The sequence below is a fragment of the Synchiropus splendidus genome, chromosome 7, assembly GCF_027744825.2.
Source record: "Synchiropus splendidus isolate RoL2022-P1 chromosome 7, RoL_Sspl_1.0, whole genome shotgun sequence".
In the NCBI taxonomy this organism is placed as follows: Eukaryota; Metazoa; Chordata; class Actinopteri; order Syngnathiformes; family Callionymidae; genus Synchiropus; species Synchiropus splendidus.
The window spans coordinates 22,666,767-22,689,661 of record NC_071340.1 but is presented as its reverse complement, the minus strand read 5'-3'; the positions used below and the strand labels follow the sequence as shown (position 1 = coordinate 22,689,661).

Genomic DNA, 22,895 nt, shown 5'->3' with positions numbered 1-22,895 from the left:
CTGATACGCTCTTCTTCGTACTGTACAGACACTCCATTCATCATGTGACACGAAGATCAACGTGTGAAAAACAATGTTTGCTGGAAGTTACAGTCCAGGTTCCCATCAGGGAAAGTATATGTGGGGTGTCTGCGCTTCTTCCGGGCCAACTCAGTGTTTCGCTCGCGAGCAGGTTTGGTTCACGCCCTTTGCTGCTATGCTAACTGATCCTGCTTCATGAAACCAAAAACCCAGAGTTTCACATAACCACCTTTCTAAATATGGACCTCTGGTGTGCACTTAAAGACCCCTCAGATGGGATGACCACAGTGTTCAGCTCCAACCAGAAGATGAACCAGCATTGGTTTGGTTTGTTTGGAACCTGGGCTGGACTGCAGTTCAACTAAATTTGGGTCACTTTAAACCCGGAAGTTTGAAGTGAAGGTAGGGCCCTTGGAGACATTGTCATAACAACCAGCAAGATTCATTTACATTGAACATTAGCTCTGCAAATCTGTGGCAACATCCTTGATATTGAATGAATGAATATTATTATTACTATGATACACATCGCTTCTGGTGAATTACATATTATGTGGACCTTTTTTTGTTTTGGATTTTAGCGAGATTGAAAAGGAACCGCTAGCAAATTAGATTAATAAAACATAGCATCATGTTATCAAAGTGTCATTATTTCCTGGGTTGGATCTGGAACAGAGTGGACCTAAACTATTGAACTCAAGTTGAAAAGCATATTTATTATTTTAGATTTTTAGGGGGAAGTGCAGCGGTGCAGAGTCTAAAGTGCAGTGACTCAGCAGGGGATTCAGAATGTGCTGAATTTTTTCAAAATTCATGTGATCGACAGAAGCAAATATCCAGTCCTCCAAAATTACTTTTATGGAAAGTGAGGACTTGTTTGTCTAGGTACTAAAATTATTAAATAGCCTGTCTGGAGATCTCCTGGAAATGGCCGAAAAAAGAGGGTTGCATGAGGTTTTTCAACACAAATGTACAGTATCTTTGCAGCTCAACCAAAGAAATTGATTGAAACTGGAAATGGACAATGGTTTTCACGTATTATGGTATTAAATAAGATTAATATCAGTTGATAATGTCTGTTTTTCTCCCGACAGTACTTTTATGGCAGGATAATACGATGGCATGATGAACAGAGGAAACGATTCCAGCGTGGAATGTCTTCATTGTTCAAATAATAACACTAGAATGTGATTCAGTGTCGCTACATTGCAAGTCATTAGATGTGGAATTTAATAAAACTACCCTCATGAGACATCCAACAATTGTGCATCAGTCAAACGCATCCCATTCAGGTTTGGGATTTCACATTGATCTGGACCTGCACTCGGAGGATCTGGCAAGCAGAGACATGAAACATATTTCCTGTTTGAAAATAAAAAAGCAGGAAGTGTGAGACAGCAGGGAGGGAGACGGTCCTGATGACTGCCAAAGACAGGGATGGAGGAGCATGAGTCGCCATGGTTACACAAGCCAGTGGTGTTTCGGGCACTTCCCAAATTTGTTTTCCTTTTTTTATGATGCTGAACTGATATGAACCATAGCGCAAGTGCGTTGTGTTTGAGGCGACTGAGGTGGCTAAACTCGCCCCGAGATTATGGCTCAATGTACCGTTACACCAAGGTTATATATTTGGTCCCCGTGCTCCTTGTGAGGCTGACTCTCCTCTGCTCATCTCTGACTCCCAGGCGGCCTGCAGAACGCTGTGACAAATATGGAGCCTCACAGCCAGTTTGGGTTGATAATCGATGACTCATTTCACCTTAAACGCTTGTCAATGCAGTCGGTCTTGCTGTCAAGTGTGTTTCCATCTGCTTCACCCCTGAAACAGCGAACCCACCCTGACCGACTCGACAGCCCCGGCCTCAGCAGTGACAAGGCTGCAAGTCTCTGGCAGATGATGGCTCATCTTGTCTCCATTGCTCTCAGGGTAATATTTAGCCCCTTAGAAGTGCCAGCTTTTCATGGCCGCTCCCAGAAATATGTCAATCAAAACCAGGAATAGAATTCATGACAGAGCGCGCTCTGGTGAGGCCAACTTTTATTTAGTCCATCCTGTCTGAACCTTGGCTGTTGCACTTCCGTACCTTGCAACAGGAAGCCAAGTCAAATCCCTAGTCTCCCATTTTGTTATTGTAATATATGTTCCATTATATTACTGTCATCTCTAGTCACATTCATTTCTCTTTAATGATCAGCAGCCACTCCTCTACTCTTGAACCTGATCTCATCCATGCTGTACAAGTACTGCTGTAGTTTCACTTGGCCATAATATCTGCAAAAAATATTCCTTCAAAGACCAGCAGGAATTTTACTTTAACTTTAAATCACTGCTGTTTATCCAACAAATGCTGCGATGCTTCAGTAGTGAAGTTCTTACCGTAGTGAAAGAGTCATTCCGCCTTTGTAGTTCAGAGCATTATTTTTACTCATAGATCCGTTTGTCTTCATGCACTGAGGTTCGTATAAATTGAGGAAGAACACAATTCTCGTCTTTTTGGCTCGGAAACAACCCCACAATGGATTTGAAATGAAATGAACAACATACTGTAACTGCAGACTCTCAGCTTTAAAGGCTCACTGTGTAACTGTTTTTGTTGTCTAAGTCAAACTCAATGTTGTTCATTCACAAAGGTGTCCTTTACTATTAATGTTTACCTCCACAATCACTTCCTAGTATTGAAAAATTGCATTTGAATATGCATAAACTGGGGTAGATGCTCCTTAGTCACGCGCCATCTTGAAATGCTGTGACATGGACCTCAGGCGCCGCTAATGGAAGGAGAGGGAATAAACTCCGAATCAATCTCCAATAAATGGAGATGTGCTATTTAGCCATTAGTTTAGCTATTGTGAGGGGCTTGACTTATGAAACAGCAGCTCACATGCTTTGATTCAGATCTTGCTTATTCAAATTTTTCTAGTCTAAACTGCGGTGAACACCCCAACATGCGTTGAGCGATTGCGTCGAGGTGATGTTTGGGCATCTTGCAGCTGCAACCATCGCCATTTGGTATGTCCAATACCTGGAGTCCTTGGCTCTTCCTCCATGTTTCAAAGAGCTGGCAATTTACCTGTTAGCCTATAATGCGATGTGGTTTTTCCTACTCGGTGATGTCACCTTTTCGAGCCATATTGCGATCTGGGTAGTGCTGCTTGGACAACATCTTGACTTTTTGGAAGGTGAAGGCCCCCGTAGTTGTTGCTTTCAACTGCGTGAGAGTTGACCGATGATGATTGTTCTTAAAAATAAAGGACACACCAGCGGACTCAGCAACACCAAACCTGGAATACAGTAGAAAACAATTGCAGTGGACGGATGAAAGATTCAATCCCTAAGTCTCAACATTTAGTGAGATGAAGAATGGTGTAAATTACAGATGAGGTCCAATGAAACTGCGTCCTAATTTTCAGAGGCCACTAGATGGCGCTCTTGGTTTCAAAAAAAATGTGAGGTTCCATTGAATCAGTTGCTCAAGTCCTAACATTTTACACCAGACAGTGCCATCTGGTGGCCTCTGAAAATCATGACACTGTTTCATGAAACCTCATGAACCCATTACGAGTATAAAAGTTATGACAGCAATTCATTTGAGCGCTTTAGTTTTAAGCTGGAAAAACAGCTGAAAAAAGGTTTGAAGTGAGATGTCATGTTACCACCCTTAGCTCTGCGGTGCAGTCTTTTGTTTTGTTGTCGCAGTCAGACAAGAAACAATCCATCATTCTGCCATGAGTCCAAGGTAAAGCATTGTAGAGCCTCCAAAACAGAAGGGCCAGTTGCCAAACAAGATCAACAGAAGGAGACAGATGAGACAAAGATCTACTTGTCCCAGAGTGATGGGATGACTAGCGCACATATAACCTCATGAGTAGAGCTGATGCGACTGTCATGCGTGGTTCTCCTGTGTTCATGATGATGTGTTTGCTGACAGAAGCAGCAGTGTGTTTTGGGCAAGATGCTGTGCTCTACTTCGGCTTAATGCATAGCTGATACATAGTGAGGAAGCAAGCAAAAGCTTTTAAAGGCATTTCACCAGGTGAAGACAAAGCTGAGGGGAAAACGCCTCCAGAGACAGGAACTGCAGACAGCGGCGGTCGAGTCCTGGAGGAGCGTGACCACGGATGAAACTGGTAGCCTGCGTGTTTCGTCGCTGAAAAATTCACAAATTCAAACTGAAAGAATTGTCAATGTCCCAACACGTACTGTATGGACCTGACTGTACATCCCTTTCCTGATGAGTGATTACCTCCAGAGGTGACCGCAGCACTTCACAAGTGGCCACTGACATTCCTCCGCTGGAATAATTGACCACTTGTCCTCGCACATTGAGGACCCTGATCGCTGCAGGGTAGCGGTCATCATGACTTTGAGGAGCGAAATGCAAGGTACTGCTTCTCCATCTTTCCCCCTCACCGCTTGCTGACCTGTGTTTGTCTGCTTCGCCCTTCACTCCTGTTTGTGATATTCTCGTCCCAGATACCGTGGGACTTAAGTGGGCTCAACACGGTGCTGCCACTGACAGCGTTGTCCTTGGGAGGCTTTCCGTGATAACGGAGGAGAAACAATAAGAGCGAAGGAGCCGGGAGGATTTCCCGGGGTCCAACAAACAAACACAATCTGAACAGGATATAAATTGAATTTTGTATCATTCACAAATCGAAGCGTGGCTGAAATCAGCCTTTTCACCGGACTCCATTTATCTTTCACAACCCACCTCAAGCGGTCAATTTACAGCAGATTTGATATGATATTTTCTAAATGACTGGAGAACTACATTGATTTGCGGCAGCTGTCCTGCCGGCCAGCGAAGTGCTCAGCCTGTATTTGACAGACTGTAGGATGGAGATAACTGGAGAGGACTTTGAGGACACAGGCTTACCTCATCTTCGTCTCTGATGCAGCAGAATGGGATCACAAGGTCTCTGCGGTGCAGCAGCTCTGGCAGCAAATTGTTGCTCTTTCCAGCACTCCGGTTTATCTCCTAGATTGGGCTGGCGAGGCAGGAAGAAGTGAGGAATGACAAGGAAAACGATTATCTTTTTTCAGAAAAGTGCTCACTGCTTAGAAAGTAGTGTCGGCGTTGTCGGCGTGAGGGTTATTGGAGGTTAATGTGTGAAATAGTGGCAGGCATAGACAAGTAGCACCCTGACTCAGGGAGACGGAAACGGCAAGCGCGAAGGAAAATTCTTAAAATTTAGGATGAATCCATTACTATCAGATAAATATACATTCTATAACAAGCAATAGGTGAATTTTATGGAGGTACTTCTGCTCATTTACAGAACATATTAACAGCTGACTTTAGACCCAAAATTGCACCGCAAAAAAACAAGTTTCCTTCATTCTTTATTTTGATGTCATTGTTCTGTTCAATTATAAATCGCAGTCACAATAGTCACCAACATCCCCAGCCACAGCTCAAGCTACAGAGCCAGGCAGTTGGGCAGCCAACTACCATGTCTGTGGTCTGGGACTTCTTCTCTGCGGAGGAGTGAAGAAGCATGTCAGTGGCTGTCTGACCTGTTTTCACACATCCCATCCCTGTTTCCCTGCATAATAGGAAGGGATCTACTCCCATTCTGACTGGGATAAGTGGCAGAATTACAGCAAGAAAAAAAAATAGTGACTCATCTGGGATGACTGTTTTTCTGATCTCCCTTTACCCTCACATCCTTGTGAGATATGTCCAAAGCCTCTGAGTGCAGCAAACATCGACTCTGAAAGTCTGTCATTGAAGTAAACGACTTTTTCTTACATGTGTTGCGGATCGTGCGTCGTAGAGAATGGGGCGGGCGGAAGCGCGAGGGATGGGGAGACACTCAGAAGCTCTTCACTGAATCCCATTGGATGTCAGTTTCTGCGGGAGGCGCAGCATTTGCTTCAACTGAAAACCTAATGGGGTCAACATGCAACGCTGAAGGCTGCCTTCAGTGTCAGTATAGGACGCAAAAGTCCACTTTCCCAACGTCCCAAAATGTAACACTAAGGGAGCGAGTTTCTGTGTGAGTTCTCACAATGGTTGGATCATTTTATTACCTTTAACATTTGCTGATGTATAATTTTTCTTTCTAAAGCACTTTGACATATGCACCTGCGTGTGAAAGGTGCGATATAAATAGTAGCTTTCATCCGTTCAAATAAATATATCATCTGAAACATAGAGACTCCTCCCTAACCACTGTCCGGCTTCCAAAAACATCAGAATGTTTCATGACTGCTATCTGGAGTGTTAGCCTTTCATCAGTTCAGTTCTTCGAATTACAATACTTTGGTTTGTTCTTAGCTTCAATCTCCAGAGGAAAGTCCATACACGTACACACCAGGCTTGAACAATTTAAATGCGTGAGAAAGAGAGCTGAGTGAGTCCTTGCAGCGAGAGGAAGTTAGCTATCATAACACTAGCGCCGTTATGAGCAGCGGTTACTTGTAAAATAGACGCATATACTCGATCACAAACACAATTCATGCTTCCGTTTGTTTGCTGTAAATGCAGGCTGCTGTTACGGAGGTGACTGATGACTGGGCACAAAGTTAAGACGCCCAGTCTAACGCGGAGAGACGACCCCGCCGTGCGCAGGCAGTGGCAGGGAAGTCTCATTGCTCTGCATGAATCAATGCTATTTGTTTGAAATAACGGATTCAGAGAGGTTGAGCGCTTCAATACTTCTCATCCTTGAATAAATAAGGCTGACGCTCACTGCTTACCTCTATGTTTTAGCTTGTCGACTTCCCACCCAGTTCTTAAATCTCTCAGTAAAAAAGACATTAGTATGCAATGAGGGTGCAATTTTCACCCTCCATTTGGTTTTAACTGTAGGATGAATGGAAGAGGCTGCGCCACGGGGTGGACCTTTATTGTTTTATCCTTTTTTTTTTCATTTGGAAAAGAGGGGATCATAGGAGCACAAGACTGTTAAGGTTAAAAAGAAGTTGCCACGGCAGCCTGCTGTCAGAATATGGTCCGCTTTGAGTCGTCAACAATTGGTTCCTTCAAACCGAAGCACGAGGACTGGGGTAAAGGATATTGTAGTTCCAAGAAATAACCAAATATGACTCTGTATATAAAACGGCCAAGTGTGTCTGTTCATACAGGTGTACTACTTCCTGTCAGTAGCCGTCGCATCAGTGCATAACTCAAGCACAAAAACAAAACATTTTAGTGATCTGCAGGACATATAATACTGTAAAAACACCAGCCTATTATTTTACTGGCCTGTTCAACATGACTGGATGGCTATACGTCAATTGCAATTTGTCTAGCCTCTGCTCTCACAATGAGCTGTGAGAAAAGTATAGACAAGCAGTGTGGAAGTCTGAAGGCAAGGCTTCAGGGGACAATTGGAAAATGGGAGGAAGGACTCCTGAGATCTATAGTGACTCAGAAGACAACAGTTTTTCTCACCTCCTGGAGCACATTGGGAGGTCTTTTGACTGACTCAACTGGGTCAGACTGTTTTCACCCAGATACTTATAAATGAATTTGTTCAACCAGACACTGACTTTCTGAAGGGGTTTCAGCCAACACCCTCAGCTCCAAGCCTGAGTTCCGAAAGGTAACACCTGTCAAATGTTTGTTATTGATGCGATTGATCACACAGTATGTTACACAAAACCACGAACAACATTCATTATTTGGTGACTTTAAAATCACCAGGACAGTTGTATCCCTGAGTGCGTTTTATGGATTGACCTCTTTCGGGGGTTGAGCATCCTTTTTGTGAGCAAACGTCCCATTGTTCAGTAGCTAACCCCATGCCATGTTTTGGCTTATAATCCCTGACTTCACTCACACACACCAGCAGAAGCGATCAACTGAGGCTTATGAGGATCCCTGCAATGATTAGAAATAAGGACGCAACTTGCACCATGCAGGGCTCCATCTGCTGCGTAATCGCCCCCCTGTGGCTCGGCACCATTGATACTTCTTACGCAAGCTGACATTTGGGTTCACCCACCATATCGCGGATCTGTGCGCCAGAGCATGTCTATCTTTGGAGAAACCTTCCTCCCTGTAATACATTTCACTGCACCCAAGGATTCGATCTTCAATGACGTGAGACACAGAGTATTGTAATCTTCCCAGGACAGTGAATTATTTAGCAATGTTACTATTTCATCAGACGTTCCAAGCCTCTTCTTGGATAACATCGCTAGGTATTCAGATACCTAGCTTTTCAGGAGGCTGTGAGTTTATATCATCACGACAAATGCTTATTTCTGAAGAGCTCCAGACTGCGTAGGTAATTAAACCACAAACTTAAATCTGTCAAATCGGTCCAAGGTCTTATCATTATGAGGCAGACTTTTTATCTGAAGAGCCTTTTTTTTTTTAATTTGGCTAGACATTGTTTACTCAGATTAACCAAGCTGATATCTTTAAAAGGGTTTCATTGCCCTTGGAAATAACTATAGCAAGACAGTCGCCTTATTAGCCGGGATAAAATATCTTCAGGAAGAAGAAACGCAAATGTATATCGGCGTGTGCATTAGCAGCTTCATTGAAGAACCGTGGACAGACTTTTGTCTTGTTTTTTTCACAGATGCCACAGGAATCAGTAAAAACTTCCAGTTTCAGTAAACACAGCTATTTTCTGTTCGAAAGCATCTCTGAAGACAGCAGGGTTTTTCAAACAATACTGCTTCATGCTTTGCTCTCTGGCTATACACTGTACCACCATGTACATTACGTCCGACTGTAGTGTCCAGTGTCGGTACATAATTTTCTCAGCTACTGAAATTTTCTCTGGGCGCCGCAACAGTTATTCACATTAACGTTTATCAAACAATTCACATGCCGTGTCTAAGAAAGCAGCTAATGTGTAAAGCCTGCACATTAAAGTGAATTTGCTTTGCGTTCAATACACAGATTGTTTGAAACCGTTTTCAACAGTCACTGGAGAAGCAACACGCCCGTGAACTGTGTAAATATTTCATTTACATTGTCGCATGTGCATTTTATCCCAGACAATAATGGCAAGCTGCAGCAGATGGGTTCTGCCCGTTGTTTTCTGTATATTAAAATGGTAAACTTATCAGACGGCCAGTAGCCTCGAGAAAAGTTCAGTAGCCGAGAAAATAATGTACTGCAACGTAGAAGAACGAGAAGAAGACGGAAGAACCAGAAAGTGGAAATGGAACGCAGCCAGTCACACATCAATCTTACAGAGAAACAGAGAAAAAGGGAGGAGTTTTGTCATTGAATGTTATTGAATTCATGACAGAAAAAGGCTGTTCTCGAGTTATGAGAAGTCTCAGTCTATTCTATAGTTGCCTTCACCTGATCCATCTCTTCATATATTTGGCAGGACTTCAGTTCCGCGAGCATGTGTTCCTGTCATTTTTTATTTATTTATTCATTTATTATAATGTTTCTTTCAGCAATTTTATGTCTTACAAACGTACTGAACTGTGTATGTTCATGTACAGCTTCATGGTGTGCTCCATGTTTTCCTCTTGTTTCACGTTTCCACTTAGTGTGATCAATGATATATCTTTTAAAAAGAGATCGCTATTAAACCCTGGAACACAGTCTGTCAATTCTCCAACAAGAGGTGGAGGTAAGCAGCAGCTGCTAAATTGCTCATTACTTCTGTATCTAGGTGTGTTCGCGCATGTGGAGTGTGAAAAAAATGAGGTAAATCGCTCACGACACTGCTTCAACAAACTGACCAGGGATGACCAGGATTTCAAACAGGTTTGATTTTCATCTGCTCAAACAGGCTCCTTGTTATCCCATGTCAACTATATGATGCGGGTACTACACGAGTGAAAAATCATGTCAAAGTATGCCAGAAATCGCAGTGTATCCCAGCTTAGGTCCAACTGAAACAACATCCTTTCCTTCCATTTGGAAGCAGAGAGTCAGTATTGCCTCAGAGAGCACACACCATATCGTCCCAGCATGTTTTTCCTTGTGCATGGCAATAAAAAAATAAAATGCAGTGTTTTAATGAGTCACCTTTTCAATTGAGAATTTATCATTTTAATTTCATACGGACTCTCTTCTAGTACAGTAATTTATTTATGTATTCTACTACAGACAGATCTAAAAGTTTGGATTATTCAATAAGCAGGGAACATACTTGACACCCAATTTTTTCTCTGCTGTATATGTTCCATTTAAAAAATAGATTATCTTTGTGTAACGCTTAAAAATTTTAGTGTTTGACTTGTTCACACTATCCCCGATTCATACAATTCCTGTAACCTGGAAAAAAAAGAGTTTGAGGTTTGTAAAACCCCAGCTTTATAAATAACTCATAATATTTTCCAAAGCTGGATTCTCCAAAGTCTGGATCATAACTAGCGCAGTGTAGAGCAGGTAGATGAAGAAGACAAAAACAGTCGTGAATAATTCAGCGGGTGAGTGCTGACTGAGAGCGTTTCCCATTTAAATTTGTCAGGATATACAATATTAATGTCTTTCAAGCATGTATGACGGTTGTGTTGACCTGTTTCGCCTTCACTGGCAACAACGAAAGGTTGTTCCAAATTCACAGCAGATTTAAATTTTTCAAATTCGTGCTCGGTCCGCATGAGTATAATGAGGGTTTTGCTTTTAACCTCCTCTATATTTAAATGTAGAGAGGAAATCAGCGCTGCTCTTTGCTGCTGCCGCAGAAGGCAGAAGGTCATTCAGGTTCACGTTTCGCTCCAGGCTACCGTGGTTTGGAGGCGAGGCCTGTGCCCACCTGGGTTTTTTCTAAGGTTAATTAATGACTCTAAATTCCCCAAAGCTCTGAGAACTTGTCTGTTTATGTGAAACCCATGGACCCTGCTTGATAAAACCGGAGATGGCGTTGGCCAAACTTTTTTTTCAAATTAGTTTGGTTATTTTCTGTGGCTTAAACCCAGTGTTCAGAGGCTGTGTTGGGCTCTTTAGCAATACTTTGTCATGACAATATAGTAACATTTTGCAGTGGTTAGCATGAATTGCCAAGTGAAGAACATTGTCATAGTTCATCTTTATGTTGGTATATATCCACCAGGCGAGCAGCCCAGAGTCTAACCTTTATGACAAACTCCAAAATAAACACGGGGACTGTGGAAGACGTATGTGTACCTCGGAGGCAGCGTTGTAGGAGGCTGGTAAAATATATCGCAATTGGAGGACGGAGAAGTTCCACCACTGTTATGTCTTCTTCGTGCCTCATTCGAGCTACATATTGGGTAGTAACAACAACACTGTCCCTCATGGTTTCCGGTGGTACCGCTCCGTTTGACCCATATCCATAAGCTTTGTGGAAATAAATACGGACGAAATGAATGCAGTGCATGGAGTCAGTTTTTAAGACGACTGTGAGTGATCTAATCCACCACATAGACCCTTTGACAGTAGGTGTCACCTGACAGTCTTGACAACGGAAGTGGCTTACAGCTACATTCACATAGACTAGGAATAGTTTCTAGCTCTGAACAAGTCTGCGCCGTTCATTGTCTCGATGTGGAGTAAGTTCAGTGGATTACTCACTGATGTTGCTCGGGTGTGGGATCATTTTGGCTGCTAAAATTTTGCAATGTTGAAGATTGCGCTAGCCAAAATTCATGCCTCATCACTGTTGACAACGTCTTGGCAATGTGAACCAAAAGACAATGAAACCAGCTCCAATAGAGCTCGTGACTCGCTGGCTCCAGAGAACTATGAATATCATTTCAGGGAACTTAAGTCTTAAGAGCTGCAGGTCACAAGCTGCTGGAGCAAGCAGGGTGGTGGTGTCTCAACAAAGAAACCCTTTGGTGACTGAAATACAAACCCACCACCCCAAAACTAAGCCTTAGAATCCAGTCGAAGATAGCCATGAACAGGATTAAGGCAAAAGCAAGTCTGACTTCCATCCCCACAGCTGTCTGACTGGCTTTCCCACCCCTACTCCAAATCTACTCTGGTCCTGGCTGTACGCCCATTCAAACTCTTTGAAACACACATTAGATGGTTATAGCTCTTATATTAGTATCTTGAGAAATTGTCTATGGGAACCACGCCCGAAAAAGGGCCAAACACATCAGCATGGCTCACGATGTTGTTGCTCTGTCCACAGGTGCAAGCAGCTGACGTACCCAGAGGATCTTCCTCTCATCTCCGTGGTCTTCATCTTTGTGAACGAGGCCTTGTCGGTGATCCTGCGCTCCGTCCACAGCGTGGTCAACCACACGCCAGCCCACCTGCTCAAAGAGATTATTCTGGTTGACGACAACAGTGACAGCGGTAAATCCCTCAACACTATTCAAGTTGACTTGTATTTATTCGGTTTTTGTCAGGATGTGACCGTATTTTTTTGGGGCTAAAACAGAAAAACAAAAATGAGGCAAACATGGCTGAAAACCAAACCAAAGAAATAACTATGACGCCTTTTCCGTGAAACTTTTAGAGGGCACTAGATCGCACTTCGTGGAATTGGAATTATACTCACTAGCGTTTGAATAAAATCAAATATTCTGGAGGATGAGTTGTCTATGTATAAGAATGTAGTAACAAATGCACAGTCTCGCTTTTGATCACTGTCGTGAGCCCCGACTGACTTAGCAGCCTTGCTAACGGTTGCTAAGGTTATGGTCGTCTAAAACCAAGAAATCACATCTTCTAATTTACTTGTGGGAACTCTTGATAAAAGTGACCAGGAAGTTGAAGACAGATCAGCAGATCACCATCATCGTAAGTTGCAAAACACAACTGATATCAGGTTTGTGATGTGACATCAGCTAAGACCGAGGATCGCACATACTGCAGGTAACACATGCAACTTCTCGATTGTATAGAAGGTTATTACAGTAGACATCATTGCACAGTGGTTAGTATAAGAGTTTACTTCCTCTAAAGGAAGGAAACGATTGCTGCCGCACGTCACCCAGTCTGATCGTAGTTGCGCTACATGCTAGCTTAGTCGAGCTACAGTATTAACCAGGTCGTGTAGTCCGACTAAGAGAAATTCAAATTTCTCTCCAGTAGTCAGACTAAGTTGTTTATATGCTTTTTTGGGGTCCGAACTCAGCTGGACCAATGCAATAACTGGGTTTTCTGAACCCTCATGTAACCACAGTCAATGTGTCAGACCAGGAAGTAGATCTTACGCTGGGTAAACGCCAGCTTGACAAATATCATTTTTTGCTCATGTATATGTGCCATCGAATTCCTCATGTGAAGTCTTTTGGCCAAAAACCGAAAATCCACTTTTGTACCAAAACTTTTCGGTGCATCACTATTGTTTTTGCTCTGCTGTGGTACCTTTCTACATTGAGTGTCTCAACATTTACCTCCAATCCAACTCCTCTGTACATCTTTCAGGGTTTCACGCTCCAATAGTAAGACCTTATCAGAGGTTATTTTTCCTGGGCACTAAGCACTGTTCATTTTTAAGAGAAGCTATGGGCTCATGCAGGTGGGGTTCAATGTCATCATAGGTGCAGATCATCAGTTCTGCTGAGGGAGAGAGTGTTGAACTAGATTCCAAATGACACTTGTCCCTTCTTCCCTTGTCACCGAGGAAGCAGGAACCCTCCTTCAAGCTGGCGGAGAATATAGCTGCATAAATAATATCTTGATCGAGAGAATCACCATCTGCACTTCCTCTGTCCCCACTGACAGGCCATAATGAGATGGCACTTCCTATTATGTTGCTTCGACAGTGTGACACTGTCACTGTGGTTCCCTGGATTTCCTGGAGCAGATTGTAGCTTGGAAGCCAGTCAGTCATATTTCATATTCCATTTGATCATCGTTGTCAGGATCCAGCGGTGAACTGAAAATGTAACAAAGTGGCTTATCGGTTATTGTCTTGCAGAAATGTTAAGTCACCAAAGCTCTGAATTCACCAGGTCGTCTACCAAGCTCATCGTTGTGCTACAAAAACCCCAATGCAAATTGAGCAATGTGCGCAACAACAACGTGTGGAAACACACCAGAGACGTTCACTGGCTGCTCGTCCTCGCTGAAGAAGGTCAGGTTCAGGTGAAGGATTCGACTAATCAGGCGTGATTGTGTGTTTCCACAACAGTGATCATCATTTCAGTGATTTGCTGCGGCAACATTAACATGCAGATCAAACCGCTCGACCTTTTCTGGACACCTCCGTCTGCCCTCTCTTACTTAAGGCTCAGCAGGTTGAGGCTGGTGCTGCAGGCCCGGCTGAAGCATGTTTCCACCCTCACCATTATACAGTCCCTTTGCCCAGACAGCCGGTGACATTTGTCGGCAGCTCAGAAGTTTCCCCGCAGCCAGCAGTCTGAACTTCGACGGTGTGAGTCTGACTCTTCGTCCGATGCTGGCAAGAGCTTAATGAGGCCTTGCTAATGCCTTGACTGCAAATACCACTCAAAAATTATGATTCACATAATCAATGAGGGGGTCTTCAGAGTCGCAGCCCGAGTCTTGTTTGTGTTATTTTCCAATCATTCTGATATGAAGGATTGACTTGAGGGATGGATGCTTTGCTCGGAGACAAGTCAGGATTCATCATGTGAGAATGAAGGGAAGGACATTTGGATCCTCATCGGAACATTTCTTGACTATAGTGATGGACCTGATGAGGTTCCGATCTCCTTGGGACGACAAGGACTGCACACACATTCTCACTTGTAAGGCATCGAATAACAATGACTTACCAGTGGACCTTTGCTTCCCAGAGTGAAGCGTAGGGCTTTCAGTTATAGTGCATGTGTTACCTTAAGACCCATTTTCGCTCCCTTTACGTACACGTCCGTCAGTGATCACATGCTTTCTTTGCGTTGGTTTGGCAGTTCACCAATATATCCACCAGGGGGAGCAGCTCAGACTCAACAGTTTATGACGTCGACAAACTCCAAAACCAACATGGCGACTGAGGAAGAAGTAATGATAATGTACAAAAGAGGAAATGGAGGCAGCGTTGTAGAAGGCGGTGCACAGTTAAATATATCACAACTGGAGGACGGAGAATTTCGGCCATTGTTATGTCGTCTTCGTGTCTCATTAGAGCTACGTATCGGGTAGTAACAGCAACACTGCCACCACTGTTTCTAGTGTTTCCGTTTGGTTCGTATCCGTAAGATTTGAAACATGCAAACAATACGGACCAAACGCAAAGCACAGACAGAAGGATCCGTCCGTGATCCGTACTTAACGTTGAGTGTAAATGGGCCTTTATGCAGCATATCCTGGCACCAGAGGCTCCTCCTCATGCTAAGCAAGATGGAGGTCAGATTTAAACCATTGTGCGTTACTCATTTCACTTTGTATTAATAACTACTCATAACTCAGACCCTCCTTTATGGAATGGAGGTAGGAGGGGAGACTGTTGACTTCATTGAAACACCCTTGCCTCAACATACAGCTTGGAAAGGTGATCTAAGAGTCAACATTGGACACAAAAGTCCACCTGCAAATAGTTGTTCTTTGACGTGTAGGGAGTGAGAATGTGGAAGGAGGATGTGAGCAAGTATTTGAGATGAGTGCAGGCATGGTGGAAGAGGAAAGTTCATGGACTTGCTGGATGGGGAATGTTGGGCTTGAAAAAGAAGGAGAGGAGGGCAAGCAATGAGATCCATGGGTGCATGATCCATGGTGATCAAGGTGGGAGTGGGAGAAGGTGAGGGAGGATGTGCAAGACTGTGCGAGAAGAGGTGGACTTACTTGGGCAATTCCTAATGAAAAATGCCTGAAGTTTAAAAACAAACAAAAAAAAACCCACAGTGACAATAGATTTAAATGCAAAACAGTCTTTGTCGATGGTGGGATTCCGGTTCAGGTGTGGTGTTTATGACAGCAGTGAGGTGAGATGAGGAAACAAACATCGACTCTTTCTGAGAACCAGACAAGTAGCGGGGAGGAAGACAGGCAATCAGGCGCAGAGCGGAGATAAACGCAGGGGATGAAGGCAATAAGTGGCTTTGATCACGGCTCGCCTGTTCTCCCAGACCACTCACCAGGTGAAGGCTCCACTAAACAACCCTGACAAACAATTTCTAGTTGAGTAGGCGGGCCACATCATGACAGACTCCTTTTAGTCTGTGACCCTGGTCGCGCGTATTTTTTTTGACCCTTTACAGAGGTGGACAATTAGTGCCACAAACGGCCGCAGTGGGAGCAGGTTTTTGTTCCAGCCAGTCACCAGTCAGGAGCGTAACCAGTTCAGTGTCTGTCTGGTGTTGCTTCATTCAGCTGAAACTTCATTGGTTAAACAAGGGGCCAGGAACGATGGCCAGATGTGGCTCTTTTGACCAAGGCTTCAGAGCTCAGAGAGTGAAATACCGTCAAACAAACCGTAGTTTTTCTGACTGCATTCAAATTTAGGATCCTGTTCGACCCTTTAATATGTGGTAGCACGTGAGGTGCCATCACCCTCAACAGCAAGCTCAGTTCCCATGATGCTCTTCACCCCAGTCAACCAATCACAGTCGTCGATCATTACATAATTTTCCTTGAGTTTCACGGTGCTATGATTTAACCACGTCACATCAAACCAATGAAATTATAGCCATTTTGTTGACATTAAAGTGCTAAAATGTGCTGTTTTTGTCCGTATATATTGTGACTTCTTCTTTTACCCGCTTCTCTTCGATGCACTGCGCAGCTCAGCTGACCGGCTGTGGAGGCGGAGCCATGTTGTAGCCATCAACCACTGTGATTGGTGATCGATCTAAACTTGACAGCAGGGGGATGTGGTGAGGGAGGCACTGTGGATAAGGAGTGTCATTGAGAGGACCAAAATATATATATTATATATATATAGTATTAGAGCAATCCACAAGTCAGCTGATGACTAGCTTAATCACTACTTTATTCTACCTCATTCGACGGCTGATGGGGACCTGCGATGGGGTTTCATCATACTTTTCAGACGACACTGATGGGAACTGTCTATAGTACACTGCTGACTTTTGTTGCTGCACTTGTGGTGACAACTGGAGGGCAAAACAATGACAAAACCAAGAGATTATTCATGACACGGGTCGGCCTCGGGGCACACTCCCACTTTAGTTACAGCTACACAATACGAGACAAGTTTCCATCCCAGCAAATATAGTGAAAAAGCGCAAAAAGAACAAGCGACTTCCATTCCGTTTTCATTTGTTACTATTTTGCGATGATTGAGAGTGTACGCCATGAGATGACATCATCAGAAAGCGACTCTCTCCCACAAGAGTTTTCCATTCAGTATAGCATTAATGTTCGTTTCTTCGATCAACTCCAGAGACGTTTCCTGTTCCTTCACCCCCTCCAAACACATCTCACTCTCCGCCACGAATATGTGATATCCAGTCCAGTCATTGTTTATCTGCAATAGCAAAAAATCGTGGGACAATTCCACCTCTTCCAAATGAAATAACTTTTTTTTTTTTTCTGGTATTTCTATTAATGTCTCATCTTCACTGGGTTCTTTCAATGAGTTGGAGGGAGCAGGGGTTGGACTGTAGAAGACATGCCATCAGTAGTCCTGCAGAGGAAGCAGCGAGGGCACTAGCATGTGCCTGGTGGAGCGCCTTAGCTTTTAGCTCCATTCCTTTAGTTCCAGTCAGCATTTGATGCCGATCACATGTGCTTCCACCGGAAAAGCAAACGCGAGCCTCTCTGATGGCAGTGTTTCGGTTATAAAATATTCATCATTCATTGACGTGTGTGGTTAAAGTGTTGACATTCATCAATGAACACTGTAAAACATCTGAAATTGAGGGAAGCAGCAGTTCAAAAAAATACAAGAGCTATTTACAGCACTCAATTGTGTCGCGAGTACAATTAGAGTCAGAGTATCTGCAGTTGTTTACATGTTTTCTTTTCTATTTTTTTAAGCCCGCTTGACTTGCCAGCGCACGCTGTTGAATAAAACTGAGTATCAGGAGAGGGCGAAGGGTGACAGAGTCAGAAAAACACGAGACGATTTTCTGTTGCCTTCAACAGACGTGTGCGAGGTGCATAACCTTGGTATTGCTGACACAACGCTGTTGAGATTATATTCTCGCTGCAGAGGTCTGGCAGTCACTCCTGTGAAGCTGCTGTCGTTTGACTCCTGGCGACAGACTGTAAACAGCCGCCGCCACAGACCTTTCAGCCCACAAAATACTTCAAACCTTGCAAAGCAAAGCATTGTTTTAAGCTGAGAAGAACCTGAGATTTTGATATTTTTTTCTTCTTTTTTTGTAAACAACAGGGAGGCAAGTAATGCAGTTCTTAATGTCTGGTGAGCAAGTTTTGAAATTGAGATGTAAGCGTAGCACTTTCAGTGCTCTGCCGAAGCAAATGCATCCAGATAATGTTACTGCTCACATTATTCATAACATCAATTGCGCCATCTTTTAATAACTGTTTGTGCATCAACTTGTACCAACTGCAAATAACCAAATAAATTGTTTATTAACAGTTAATATGTTCCCCAATCTAAAATGTTACAGTTTTTATGTCGTCGTGTGCAGGCAATAAAAGCTATTCATTTAATGTGTCCAATGGGGAATTCAATTTCCGGTGGCTAATGAAAGCCAAGCCAAAGCTCAAGGCAAAACTTGAAGGACAGAAGAAAAAGAATCTCAAATTAAACTTCAATTTTGTGACTAAAATAGTGTGATTAAACCATGGCATTTATAAAACATTAAACGTTATTTGATAATAGAACGATGGGTAAAACATGTAAATAGGACCTTTAAAAAGCCGCTATATAACAAGATATTTATGTTAACATTTTTATTTATGTTTTTTGACTTTGAAAAAGGATCTTTATTACAAGATATTTATGTTAATATTTTTTTAAATATTTTATTAATTTCTTTTTTTTTTTGAGGGGCAAATAAAATACTGAAATACTAAAGTGAGCATTAATCTTTCAAATGTGTCTGACTCATAAATTACAAAACAAGGAAAATACATATTTAAGCTTCTTAGAATTCAAATCATAATCTCACCTTTGCTCTGATCTTTTTTTCATTTGCTGTGTTGTCCTGCTAAGTTGCACCGCCATTCCCACCAGGTGTTTTGTTGCCGTGGCATTAGAGGCAACATATGAACCTATTTTCACAGAGTCTCCTGAAAAAGTGGCAGTTCATTTTCATCACTCTAAATGAGGTCACCTATATTGGCTCCTGATTTTACCCCAAAAATCCTAAAAAAAAAACCCAAAACTCCAGGACACCTCATGTAACAGCTTCAGCGCTGAATCGAAGTAAAATTGTGATTTAATTGAGACATAAATAATGAAGCAAGTTTGCCTGACTCAGCCTCCTGGTACTCGTTTCATTTCACATTCATAGTGTGATGGATAGTTATCCTGTTCTCTGTTGCACTATTAGTCTTTTACAATATATCCTGCGCTCCATAACTCATCCCGCGTGGATGCCAGCCAAGGCGTTATTTGCCTGGATCAGATGTAACTTTTTCCCTTCCCAGCAATTATTACACGTTAATAGCTTTTATCACATCGTGGCTGCAGGGCTGGCTGATGATGAAGGAGCCCCAGCGTGCAGGTTCAAAACCTACAGCGCTCAGAGACGAGTCAGCCTGCGAAAGCAACAAAACAGCACATCGGAAGTCGGCGCCATGTGAGATCAAGATTTCATCTTGAAAGCCGTAGCTTCGCAACCGCTGATTCGTGATGGCTCTTATTTTAAAAAGAGCCCCGTTGAAAGTAAAAAGATAAAATGCTCCGCTCGGGTTTTGTTCTCTTCCGATAAGACGCCACACCAACCACTGTACCTTTAAGGGTCAGCGATTCCCAAACCCCTCATTAAAGGCGAGCTGTCACCATAACATATGTCAAGGCGGTAAAGCCGGGAAAGGTTCATGTCAATCTCTTCAGTTGGGGACGAAAGGATTACTGGCTTTTTTAAAGTGTCACCCAGTGATGGATGATGCAGGCGGGAGTCAGAAGCAAGGTAGAGATGCTCATTTGCAACCGTCATCCTTATTAATCTCTCCTTCAGAAATTGAAGTGCTCAGCAGTTACCCACACGAGAAGCTCAAACAGTCATCCATCCTCTCGTGGAACACAGACAGCAATTACTGCAAATAGCTGTTTATGTGGCAACTGGGTTTTCGATGACATGCAGGCTCATCGGAACCAGACGCAGGAGAGAAAGGCTGTTTTTAGAGTGCCACTAGAAGCACTATAAAGTGCTTCATAATGTTGTCTGTCTGCGCCCACACATGGAATGGTCATGTCAGCGAGATAGAAGGTCTTGGACTCGGTTCATCATGATGATTCAAGATCTGTATTTGTCCCACTCCTGAGCAGGACACTGAGTCCTGGTTTCTGCTCTCTAACACACAGACGTGGGGGGAAAAGCACTGGATCAAGATGGTTTTTAAAACAGTTTTGAGAAAATATTCTGAGACTCCAGTTTCTAGCGTCCACAGTTGTAACAGTTATGTACACAGTTTTAATAATATCCTCAGTATTTCCTCAATGTTTTGACAAATACACTAGAGACAAGACAAGACAAGACTTTATTGATGTCACAAAGGAGAAATTCACTGTTACAGGAGCTCTTAAGTTGTAAGTGCAAACACAGAAATAAGTAAATGGTGAGTGCAAACAGGTAATCGTCATAACATATTTAGTAATATTCAATATCGTGAAGCAACGTGGGGTGGTATGTACAATGTGTATGTGTATGCACTAGTTTTTTTCTACACTAATAATGCTCTACTGGGGCTCAAACAGTCGGCGTTTACCCTAGATGAGAAAAGTGGCCTTTAAGCTGGAGAGTTTTTGAGAACAGAAATTGCATTTTTTGTTAATAACTCAGCCCACCACACCCACACAAGAATAAATACATTTTAAAAAGTGCCCCTATAAAAGGGCACCATGCTGGAACATGCCTTGAGGTACTTGTTTTGGGGATTGTTGTTTACTATATCTCAACTGTATTATGTGTATTTTTTTTTTCCCCTTCATCTTTCAACAGTGGAGCTGAAATTCAACCTGGACCAGTACGTGAACAAACGATACCCGGGCCTGGTGAAGATCGTGAGGAACAGCAAGCGGGAGGGCCTGATCCGAGCCAGGATCCACGGCTGGAACGCCGCAACTGCTCCCGTCGTCGGCTTCTTTGATGCCCATGTGGAGTTCAACACTGGCTGGTGAGAAAAGGTCATGTTTGAAACAAGCCGACCTGAGCGTTATCTCTGGCCTTTGTCACCATGACAGAGGAGCACCGTCTTCTCCTCTGCAGAAGGACGTCGTGTCGTGTAACATTGCCATCACTGAAATATGCTGTTAGTCCGCCTACAGCCATTTGACAGAGCGCCAAGCAAAGTTCTGAGTTAGCACTTTACCGCAGAGCTCCTCTTGTCATTACGACCGCGTCCCAGAAGCACTCCTGTAATATAATAGCCAGCTATGATTTGAATATGAATTTAATTAAACTACCTGTCCAATAAATACATTTGAGACACAGAGGAAGACTGCAATGCTGTAAAAGACAAGCCTGTAATTGCTCAAAGTTTGTTTTGTTTCCCCCAAAAGTCTTGGACCTTTTTGCAATTTTCAATTGGCTTTCAAGCCAATGTCCCCCGATGCTTTCGTTTTTTGGAGCAGATAAATACTATTGGCATCTGATGTGAGCCTGTTTTATTGTCACCGTTCAAGGATGTATCATGAGTGTTTCCTGGAAAGTACTGAGCATGTGAAGTGAGAGAGCGTACACTGATACGTTGTTGAGTCTGAGGCACGGATATTAATAGAATAACTGCTAACTGAATGAAATGACAGAGGATCCCTTCATGTTCATGGCCATCATCAGAGTGTACTGTAGAGGTCCGGGATCCAGTGTCACATCTATGTTTCAGATGGATTCTTGCCAGAGACCTATATTGGAAAGATCTATATATCTTTCCAATATAACATTGGTTACTTCTATTCTTTCTTTTATTCGTAACGTAATCTCTGCTGTGAGGGTTTCGGCAGTCGTCTCCAGTGAAGCATCGTTCAGAGATCACATTTGATCAACCTACATTCCGAGCTTCAGCAACAGATGCCCCGAGCTAACTTGGGAAATGAGGGGCCACTTCTGTCCCTGAAGATATTGGCAAAAAGGACGTTGCTATTTAAAGGTCAAAAATTTCACTTTTAACCATCTGCTGTGATGCTTTATCCTAAAAACCAGAGCAGCGAGGCCAGGCAGCGTCACTTTAATGCAGACTTTCCTGAATAGACATGAAGGAGATCCCATTGTTCGCAGGATATGACCAAAAGACTAGTTTATAAACAAATTTTAGGAGACCAAGTCAGAGAGGCCAGATGGAGATGGTTTGGACATGTACAGAGGAGAGAGAGCCAGTACATTGGTAGGAAGATGCTGAGGTTGGAAGTGCCAGTCAGAAGGTGGAGAGGAAGGCCAAAGAGAAGATTTATGGAGGTGGTGAAGGAGGACATGAGGTTTGTAAGTTTGAGAGAAGAGGAAGCAGAGGACAAGATGAGGTGGAGGAAGATGATCCGCTGAAGGGAGAAGCCGAAAGAAAAAGAAAAAAAAGAGGGAGAGAAGAAGGAGAGGAAGGTGGAGGAGAAGAAGAAGAATGAGAAGGAGAAGGAGGAGGAGGAGAAGGAGAAGAAGAAGGAGAAGAAAGAGGAGGAGGAGAAGGCGAAGAAGAAGGAGAAGAAAGAGGAGGAGGAGAAGGAGAAGTAGAAGGAGAAGAAAGAGGAGGAGGAGAAGGCGAAGAAGAAGGAGAAGAAAGAGGAGGAGGAGAAGGAGAAGAAGAAGATGTTGAGGTTGGAAGTGCCAGGCAGAAGGTGGAGAGGAAGGCCAAAGAGGAGATTGATGGAGGTGGTGAAGGAGGACATGAGGTTTGTAGGTTTGAGAGAAGAGGAAGCAGAGGACAGGGTGAGATGGAGGAGGAAGATCCGCTGTGGCCACCACTGAAGGGAGAAGCTGAAAGGAAAAGAAGAAGATAAACAAATGGAAAAGACACATCTATGGCCTG

General features: G+C 43.2%; 1 protein-coding gene across 1 annotated transcript in view; it reads left to right on the top strand.

The window, feature by feature from the left end:
* Positions 1-22,895, top strand: part of galnt9 (polypeptide N-acetylgalactosaminyltransferase 9) — a 105,649-nt gene that overhangs the window by 18,672 nt on the left and 64,082 nt on the right. The window contains exons 3-4 of the mRNA XM_053869941.1: positions 12,058-12,224; positions 20,882-21,056. Of these exons, the coding sequence (XP_053725916.1) occupies positions 12,058-12,224; positions 20,882-21,056 (342 nt within the window). The remainder of the gene's footprint in view (positions 1-12,057; positions 12,225-20,881; positions 21,057-22,895) is intronic.